The 10,126-nt window shown below is 52.2% G+C and overlaps 1 protein-coding gene across 1 annotated transcript in view; it reads left to right on the top strand.

Annotated features, from left to right (window-relative positions):
* The first annotated feature begins 2,515 nt into the window (after positions 1–2,515).
* Positions 2,516–10,126, top strand: part of SMG5 (SMG5 nonsense mediated mRNA decay factor) — a 47,942-nt gene continuing 40,331 nt past the window's right edge. The window contains exon 1 of the mRNA XM_065420635.1: positions 2,516–2,592. Coding sequence (XP_065276707.1) covers positions 2,516–2,592 — 77 coding nt within the window. The remainder of the gene's footprint in view (positions 2,593–10,126) is intronic.

The following is a 10,126-nucleotide window of genomic DNA, read 5'->3' as shown; positions in this document are numbered from 1 at the left end:
TGCTGGCATGTGTGGATCTGTCTGTATTAATATATGAGTGTGGTGAAATATAAACTCCGTGTGTGTGTGTAGGCAGTTGTGAGTGATGTCAGGATAAGTGCTGACCCCAGCACCAAAATCTTAGATCAGTATGTACAAACCCCTGGATTGGACAATAGTTTGGGTGATTAATTTGCATGGGATAAGGAAACCAGCAAGCTGCCCTGGATAGTTGTGTTTATTGGGATAACTCACAAGGATCCTGGAGGCAGAGAGAAGTGGTTGGAACATATCCACAGCCACTTCTCCAAGCAAACACTCCAAGCTTCATTTTCATGTTGAGCAATTTAGTGAAATGAAATGAGGGAACAGAGCTAACATGGCTCCTGATTATACTAGTCACCTCCCCCCCCCCAAAACAAACCCACAATCAGATTATGTTTAGGATCTAATTACAGAAATTAATGTATGTAATTAAATACCCCAGAAAAGAAAGATAATTCTGAATTAAGGAAGAGACACTCAGCTTCACTCACTCCATCGCATCACAGCACTGCCCAATGGGTGGGGATCTGGACTTTACTCAGAACGTGCTGGGCCTGTTGATTCAAACTATTAACATAATCTAAACATATGTTTGAATTCTGTTCCCTTAGGTCCCACATCCAAACACTGATCTACTCTGAACCTACTGTCTTTAGAAGGGTTACGTGGCTTACAATACGAGGTGGATTTCCTAAGGATTAATTATATGATGTATTACAGTTGAACTTGGGACCTCCACGGAAATCAAGACCCTGTTGTGCTAAGCGCTGAGGTGCAGGCTCTGGGGTAGGGCCAGGGATGAGGGGTTTGGGGTGAAGAAAGGGATCTGGGTTTGGGCGGGGCTCTGGGCTGGGGCAGGGGGTTGGGGTTGGGGCTCGGGGTTGGGGTGCAGGCTTACCTTTGGCGGCTCCCGGTCAGCGGCGCAGCAACTGAGGGGGCTAAGGCAGGCCCCGGAAGCGGCCAGCAAGAGGTCCGGCTCCTAGGCAGAGGTGTGCAGGCGGCTCTGCACGCTGCTCTCACCCACAGGCACCGCCCCCCCAGCTTTCCATTGGTCGGGCTCGGGGCAGGGGCAGCGTTCGGAGCCCCGTCCCCGCCCCCCCGCCTAGGAGCCAGACCTGTTGGCCACTTCCGGGGCGCAGCGCGGTGTCAGAACTGGTAGGGACTAGCCTGCCTTAGCCGGGCAGCACCACCGACTGGACTTTTAACGGCCTCGTCGGCAATGCTGACCGGAGTCACCAGGGTCCCTTTTCGACCGGGTGTGTTCCGGTCAAAAACTGGACACCTGGTCACCCTACCCAACTCTGAAGGCAGCGCAGAAGTAAGGTTGGCAAGACCATGACTACCCTACAATAACCTTGCGACTGCTCCATGACCCCCTTTTGGGTCGGGACCCCCAGTTTGCGAAACACTGGTTTCCCCTGTGAAATCTGTATAGTATAGGGTAAGAGTACACAAAAGACCAGATTTCACAGGAGATCAGATTTCATGGTCCGTGACATGTTTTTCATGGCCGTGAATTTGGTAGGACTCTCCAGGGCCGCCGAGAGCGGGTTCGGGCCCCGGTGAAAAAATTTTTTCGGGCCCCCCAGCAAGGGCGGACCGGCTAAACAGGGCCGACGAGGGGGGGGGGGGGAAGCAGAAGAAGCCAGGCCCCCTTCCCAACTGCCGGGCCCCGGTAATTTGTACCGGCTTGCCCCCCGCCTCGTCGGCCCTGTCTATTAATAAGCAACCGATCAACCTTTTAGACTCTAACCCTTTATTAAATATTGATTAATCATTTCTTAACCCTTTACAAACTAAAAAGCATACCCTCCGTGTAAATGTGGGGCCAATTACAACCGAACCAAGGTCTCCTGACTCCCAGTCTAGTGCCTGATCCACTGGAGTTTTTAGTTTGTCTGACTTTCACCTATGTCACTTCCTAGGTCCTGGCTTCCCAGGGCCAGATTTGGCCTTCAGTTTCACCAGCGTAAATCAGGAGGGACTCCATTATTGTTACTGGATTTAAACTGGTTTAAGTGACAGGAGAATCAGGCCCTCAGTCTGCACCTGTCATTGAGATCCCCGCAGTCTCAGAGGGCAGGGGGTAAGCCCTGAATCCATGTGTTGTCAATAAAGTTTATTTGAATGGCAGTTGAAGCTAGGAGACGGCCATGTTGCCATCACTAAGTCCTGGCAGCGGAGGGCGACAGCTCTCGCGGGGGAGAGGGGGGGTTAGCCGCGAAAACTCGCGAGATGAAGCCGGAGCGGACGCCATGTTGCCCGCCGCAGGCGTGGGCGGGCAATCCCGCTCTCGAGAGACGACGGAGTGGCGGGCGAAGTCTCGCGTGACTTGGAGCGGGGGCGGGGAGAGGGCAGCGGCGGAGCGATGGCGGCCGAGCGGGGCCGGTGGCTGCGGCGGCCGCGCTGCGGGGCGGAGGAGGCGGAAGGGAGCGGGCGCTGCTGAGGAGGGAGGGAGCCGGCCGCGCCGGGCCTCCCCCTGCCGGGCGCCATGAGCCAGGGCAGCGGGCCCCCCGGCGAGAGCGGCGAGCCCGAGGCCAAGGTGCTGCACACCAAGCGGCTGTACCGGTGAGGCGGGGCCGGGGGGTGTGGGGAGAGCGGGGCGGGGGGAGAACTGGGGCTGGGGAGAGGGGGATGGAGGGGAGCTGAGGGGCTGAGGTGGGGGATGTGGGAAGAGGGGCAGGGTATAGGGGATGGGGAGGGTGAAATATGGGGAGAGGAGGGGCTGGGGGAGAACTGGGGCTGGGGAGAGGGGGATGGAGGGGAGCTGAGGGGCTGCGGTGCGGGATGTGGGAAGAGGGGCAGGGTATAGGGGATGGGGAGGGTGAAATATGGGGAGAGGAGGGGCTGGGGGAGAACTGGGGGTGGGGAGAGGGGGATGGGGGGGAGCTGAGGGGCTGCGGTGGGGGATGTGGGAAGAGGGGCAGGGGATAGGGGATGGGGAGGGTGAAATATGGGGAGAGGAGGGGCTGGGGGAGAACTGGGGGTGGGGAGAGGGGGATGGAGGGGAGCTGAGGGGCTGCGGTGGGGGATGTGGGAAGAGGGGCAGGGTATAGGGGATGGGGAGGGTGAAATATGGGGAGAGGAGGGGCTGGGGGAGAACTGGGGCTGGGGAGAGGGGGATGGAGGGGAGCTGAGGGGCTGCGGTGGGGGATGTGGGAAGAGGGGCAGGGTATAGGGGATGGGGAGGGTGAAATATGGGGAGAGGAGGGGCTGGGGGAGAACTGGGGCTGGGGAGAGGGGGATGGAGGGGAGCTGAGGGGCTGCGGTGGGGGATGTGGGAAAAGGGGCAGGGTATGGGGATGGGGAGGGTGAAATATGGGGAGAGGAGGGGCGGGGGAGAGAACTGGGGCTGGGGAGAGGGGGATGGAGGGGAGCTGAGGGGCTGCAGTGGGGGATGTGGGAAGAGGGGCAGGGTATAGGGGATGGGGAGGGTGAAATATGGGGAGAGGAGGGGCGGGGGAGAGAACTGGGGCTGGGGAGAGGGGGATGGAGGGGAGCTGAGGGGCTGCAGTGGGGGATGTGGGAAGAGGGGCAGGGTATAGGGGATGGGGAGGGTGAAATATGGGGAGAGGAGGGGCTGGGGGAGAACTGGGGGTGGGGAGAGGGGGATGGGGGGGAGCTGAGGGGCTGCGGTGGGGGATGTGGGAAGAGGGGCAGGGTATAGGGGATGGGGAGGGTGAAATATGGGGAGAGGAGGGGCTGGGGGAGAACTGGGGCTGGGGAGAGGGGGATGGAGGGGAGCTGAGGGGGATGGAGGGAGCTGAGGGGCTGCGGTGGGGGATGTGGGAAGAGGGGCAGGGTATAGGGGATGGGGCGGGTGAAATATGGGGAGAGGAGGGGCTGGGGGAGAACTGGGGCTGGGGAGAGGGGGATGGAGGGGAGCTGAGGGGCTGAGGTGGGGGATGTGGGAAGAGGGGCAGGGGATAGGGGATGGGGAGGGTGAAATATGGGGAGAGGAGGGGCTGGGGGAGAACTGGGGCTGGGGAGAGGGGGATGGGGGGGAGCTGAGGGGCTGCAGTGGGGGATGTGGGAAGAGGGGCAGGGTATAGGGGATGGGGAGGGTGAAATATGGGGAGAGGAGGGGCTGGGGGAGAACTGGGGCTGGGGAGAGGGGGATGGAGGGGAGCTGAGGGGGATGGAGGGGAGCTGAGGGGCTGCGGTGGGGGATGTGGGAAGAGGGGCAGGGTATAGGGGATGGGGCGGGTGAAATATGGGGAGAGGAGGGGCTGGGGGAGAACTGGGGCTGGGGAGAGGGGGATGGAGGGGAGCTGAGGGGCTGCGGTGGGGGATGTGGGAAGAGGGGCAGGGGATAGGGGATGGGGAGGGTGAAATATGGGGAGAGGAGGGGCTGGGGGAGAACTGGGGCTGGGGACAGCGGGATGGAGGGGAGCTGAGGGGGGAGAGGCGGATGGAAGGGGGAGGTGAGGGGCTGCGGTGGGGGATGTGGGAAAAGGGGGGCGGGGATGGGGAGAGGAGGGGCTGGGGGAGAACTGGGGATGGGGAGAGCGGGATGGAGGGGAGCTGAGGGAGGAGAGGCGGATGGAAGGGGAAGGTGAGGGGCTGCGGTGGGGGATGTGGGAAAAGGGGGGCGGGGATGGGGAGAGGAGGGGCTGGGGGAGAACTGGGGCTGGGGAGAGTGGGATGGAGGGGAGCTGAGGGGGGAGAGGGGATGGAAGGAAGGGGGTATGGGGAGGGGAGGGGCTGGGGGAGAACTGGGGATGGAGGGGAGTTGGTGGGGAGGGGGAGATATAGGGAGAGGAGGGGCTGGGGGGGCAGCTGGACACAGGATAGGAGGTGGGGGCCATTGGGTCAGAGAGACCTGTGCATGGGGAGGCAGAGGGGCTGTCCTCTTCTCTTCTCTTCTCACCCCCGCGCCGGTTGTGCCATTGCTTATATAGGACGGGGAGGGATGTGTTGAAGAGCTGGGCACTAAGCCCCTGTTAATCCCCATCTCTTCCTTCTCCCAAGCAGTTTCATTGTTAGTCTCCCGGTTCTGAGGATCCAGAGGGGCTGGCAGGCTTGGAGGGTGCTGGGCATTCATAAGGGACGCTGTCTCTCTAGGTTTTTGTACAGCACCCCAATCTGAGCTGAGGTCTCTGGGTGCTATTGCAATACAAGTCAAGGTAGTACAGCAGGGATAACATTCTTGTTATAACCTGGAGCAAAGGACTGCCATAGGCTTCAGGTGTCAGTGAACATTATATCAAGGGAGTGGGGGTATGTCTACACTATGGGGACAATATTGTCATAGCTACAGTGCTCTAGCTATGCTGGCATAACCCCATAGTGTAGATGCAGCCTATGCTGACAGAAGGTGTTTTTCCATTGCTGTAGGAACACCACCTCCGCAAGCGACGGTAGGAAGTATTCTTCTGTTAACCTAGCTGCGTCTACGTGGGGGGTTAGGTTGGCATAGCTATGTGACTCAGGCTATGGCTACACGACACAGTTTTTAGTGACAAGGCTGTGCCGCTACAGCCGTGCTGCTAAAAGCCACGCAGTGTAGCTGCTGTTTGTCGGCAGGAGAGAGCTCTCCTGTCAACAAAAAACTTCCACCCCCCATAGCGGCAGTGGCTTTGTCGGCAGGAGAGTGCTCCTGCTGACAAAGTGCTGTTCGCACTGGTGCTTTTCATTGGTAAAACTTTTGTTGTTCGGGGGTGTGTGTGTGTGTATGTTTTTTTTAACATCCTTGAATAACAAAAGTTTTGCTGACAAAGTGCCAGTGTAGACATACCCTTAGGCGTGTGGATTTTTCACGCACCTGAGGACCATTGCTACATCGACCTAAATTTTAAGTGTAGACCAGGCATGACAATCAAGACTCCTGGGTTCTACTTGCTGCATACCCATGGCCAGCCAAGTCACTGCCCCTCTCTGCTCCAGTTTCCCCATCTGAGTAATTTTTCTTCCTTCTCCTGTAAAATTGAGATAACCACGCCTACCTTTGTAAAGCATGTTGAGATCCTTGTGTAAATGTCCACAGTTTTGAATGGTTGGTTATTAAAAGCATTTCCCTATCTGTGGCTGTGATGATCTTTATACAATTGCGTGTCTTTTACATTCAAGTTAAATTACATGTTTTTCATTATACACAGTGTGGCGAAAAGCAGTGGTTTTAGTTGCCCACGTTGTAGGATGCTCTGTCATGCAGGAGATGCCTACAGGGCCGAAATGTATTGGGGTCTTGGTATTAGCAGACAGACTGTAAAATACTCCATTCCATACTAACATACCAGTCTGGTATTCAAGGCAATAGGAAGTAAGTTTTATATTTATTCTTCCAAGGTAGAATTTCAATAGACATCTATGTGCTTGTTGTATTTTTATAGCTGAGATAACTATGTGCTTGGCCTTTAAAAAGGTCTGCTTATTACGAGAGAGGCCAAATTATGTTAGCCAGAAGCCTGTAGCATGATTTTGTTAGAGAATTTATGATGTCTGCACTGGCCAGGGAATCTCTTACCACATTGCTAGTAAGTCTACTAACATGGCTTGCACACTAAACAGCATAGTGTCACATCTTGCTCCTCTGTTCAAATGTAGAATTGTTTAAAATGTACAGGTAACTTGCTTTCCAGGAAGATGTACTGTACTCACCATATTCCATGTGCTAGCTGAGGACATGAGCTATGATGCGAGTCTCACAGTGTTGCTGTGTATCTTTGATTCATCTCGTCTTATACGTTCCAATACAGACTTTAAACTGTGCATGAATGGGCTCACCTTTGTGGCTGTAATTGTTGTCTGATGGTAGGTCTATACTTACCTCCGGGTCGGGCGGTAAGCAATCGATCTTCTGGGATCGATTTATCGTGTCTTGTCTAGACGCGATAAATCGATCGATCCCGGAAGTGCTCGCCGTCGACGCCGGTACTCCTGCTCCGCGAGAGGAGTACGCGGAGTCGACGGGGGAGCCTGCCTGCCGCGTCTGGACCCGCGGTAAGTTCGAACTAAGGTACTTCGACTTCAGCTACGTTATTCACGTAGCTGAAGTTGCGTATCTTAGTTCGAAGTGGGGGGTTAGTGTGGACCAGGCCTGCGTGTCATAGCCTAGTGTCGCACAGAGAATTTGTGACAGAGCTGGGAATTGAACTCAAGTCTCTGAAGTCCTAGGCTCGTTCTTCAACAACAAAACCATCCTTCCTTCAGTGCAGAGATTCCTGTGTGAGATTGAGGAATATGCTGTAGGCAGAGGTAGGCAAGCTTTCCCATTTGGCTCTTTCAGTATGTATAATTCCTGAGCTAGTCCAGTCCTGGGTATCTCCTAAAACTCTGTCCATTGGGTTAAATTATGTGTTAGTTTACAACATGTGGTTTAATTTGAGACCACCAAACTTGTTTCACCTGGATCGCAAGTCAGAATTGCAACCAAGTAACCACTAGCCATTCAGCTCTGCATTAACCTTGTGTAGTCTACAATTTTAGATTGTACTGCATTATATTATTTTTTACTGCTACAAGCTGGAATAAGACAATGCCTGCAGTTCCCCCTGTGGACACATCTCGTTCCCACAAGGCTACCCCAAACAGTAATGTTTTAAATAAATAAATGTGAGTAACCCACTCTGCTGTCCTTCCCAATTCCAAAATGTTAATGGCCAGGAAAGAAAATGTTAGATCAGTTTCCCCTCTAGACAAAGAGGACTCATCACTGGATTGTTTCCATGTTGCTTGGCATGAGATGTCCTGTTTGGTTCTTTTTACAGACTGGCATCTGATCTGCTTCCTCTGTGGTTCTGATCTGCTGGCTGAAAGCAGGGATCAAACCCAGCAGGTGTTAAAATATGTAGTGAGGCATGACATCACTTTGTTAACTCCAAAACGTAACTCAGCCCCTGGTGTCAGTCAGATTAGGCCATGAGCAGACGGAGTTATGTTCTGATCAGTGTGCTGTGTATATCTTGTAGAAAACAAATCTTGCTCCTTTTGTCTTTTTTGGCTTTTAGGTTGCAGATACAATGTTAGTTTGTTTGTCCATAGAAACATAGAAAACAACTGGAAGGACCAGTGTCCACTAGTGCCCATCCACTGCAATTTCAGGAAGTTGATCATGTGGGATACACCCTAATGGATGATTCCCAGCCCTATGCTCTAGAGGAAGGCAAAAATACCCAGAAGTTCCCAACTAAGTACTCCCTGGAGGAAAACCTTTCCTGACTTCAAATTTGGCAAGTCGGTTCGACCCTGGTGCATGTGAGCAAGATTCATTACTTAACCATTTGATCCCATTTTTACCCAGCAATACTGTTGATATCCAAATAACAATCTGTTTGGTTTTCTTGACTCTCAGTAAGGGCAGTACTGCCAGGTGCTCTAGCAAATTGCCCCCTCAGTCTATTTAAAAGAGGACATGTGCTTGCATCACACTGCATCACAAGTTAACATCCCATTTTCAGGGTCTGTTCAGCTGCTTGTAAACAGGTGTTCACTGCTACTCAGTTTCTGACCCTTGTAGTCTGAGTGACATAATTTTCCCTTTTGAGAAGTGTCGTTGTGACTGAGCGAGGCTGGACTGGAGGCAGTACAATTTTTTCGTATTTGACTGGTACGCCATGAAAAGATGTGGCTTTTTAAACAACAGCTTTGACAGAAGTAAAGATTACGTATTTTTGCCCATTCTTGGAAGGAAAGGAGTCTTTCAAAGGTGTCCCCCTTCACTATGGGTGGGGGGAAATGAATCCGCAGTTCTGAGCTCTTCTGGAAATGCTAGTGTATGTAACATAGAAGTAAGCTCTGTTTTGATCAAATTAATCTTTGATTCTCCTGTAGTGCTTTGGTAGTAAAGTCTATAGCGAGGTGTAAATGGTAGGACAAAAATTGTAAGATGACAATTACATGATATCTTCATAGTTATTAAGTTTTATCCGTCTAGCTTACTACCTGTGGTCAAAGCAGGGGACCTAGAACTCAAACGCCTGGCTTCTATTTCTGACTCTGTCACTGACTTGCTTGATGTTTGGTGAATTGCTTAGCTTCTGTGCCTCTCTTTCCCCACCTGCAAATGTGTATGTGTCCTATCTACCTCACAGGGCTGTTATGAGGCTGGATTGGAGTTTGTAAAGTGCTTTGAGGTCCTTGAGTGGAAGGTGGTGGAGTATTCGTAACATACTCTTTTGTATGTAATTCTCAGCCATGAAGAAATACAAGACAAGATGTAACATTTTCTTCTTAATATTCTATTAATGGAACTTTTTTTTTTTTTGACATTAGCTATGTTTTCATCTCCCAATCCATTACTTTACAGACAATGATTCTGTATAGGGACAGAATCATTTCAGTCTCTGCGTCGTTTCCCCCCCCCCCCCCCCCCCCCCGAGCTGAAAACGGCATAGAGAAATTTAAGTTAAAGATCCTTAATCTATTGGACAAATTAGTCTTTTGGGGTGTCATGTGAGATGGATATTTTTGTCTTTCTGGAATCCTGAAAAGTTTTTTTTTGAGATTACTTTTCAGCCTGTGCGTTTGTAAAGGAGACTTGATTTGTTCGGAAGGAGCATTATGTGAAACTGTCTGTTGCCTTGTACTGACTTCTGTAGTTTTCAAGGAAACCGCTGTAGTTTCAGCCTACCCATTAGAATCTATCTTTGCATGTTCTTGCTTGCAGATGCCTATGTGCAAGTCCTCTACACAAACTGTCTGGCGTCCATCTGTACAGATTTCTGAAAAAAGGTCAGGGAAGTTTCAGTGGTGTGATTTGCTTTATGCTATCGATGGGGATTTTTTTGTGGGGGAGGGTGGCGGTAGCAGAAGTGGCTAATGTTCTGCTTTGTATAGTCCATATTTGGTCTGTCTTATCCCTTATTTACAGTACAGTTTGTCTATCTTCAGCTTCTTGTTCGAAGAAAAATCTCTCACTTTAACATTTCCATTGCTGAACTATCTTCAGAGTGGATGAGCAATGACAAGTAAAGAGGTTTCTGGGTGGGAAAGAATCATAGAATATCAGGGTTGGAAGGGACCTCAGGAGGTCATCTAGTCCAACCCCCTGCTCAAAGCAGGGCCAATCCCCAGACAGATTTTTGCCACAGATCCCTAAATGGCCCCCTCAAGGATTGAACTCACAACCCTGGGTTTAGCAGGCCAAGTTCCTGTGTGGTTG

The sequence above is a fragment of the Emys orbicularis genome, chromosome 20 (genome assembly GCF_028017835.1).
Source record: "Emys orbicularis isolate rEmyOrb1 chromosome 20, rEmyOrb1.hap1, whole genome shotgun sequence".
NCBI classification, from domain to species: Eukaryota; Metazoa; Chordata; order Testudines; family Emydidae; genus Emys; species Emys orbicularis.
The sequence above is the reverse complement of the archived record's forward strand: the minus strand, read 5'-3'. Positions and strand labels throughout refer to the sequence as shown.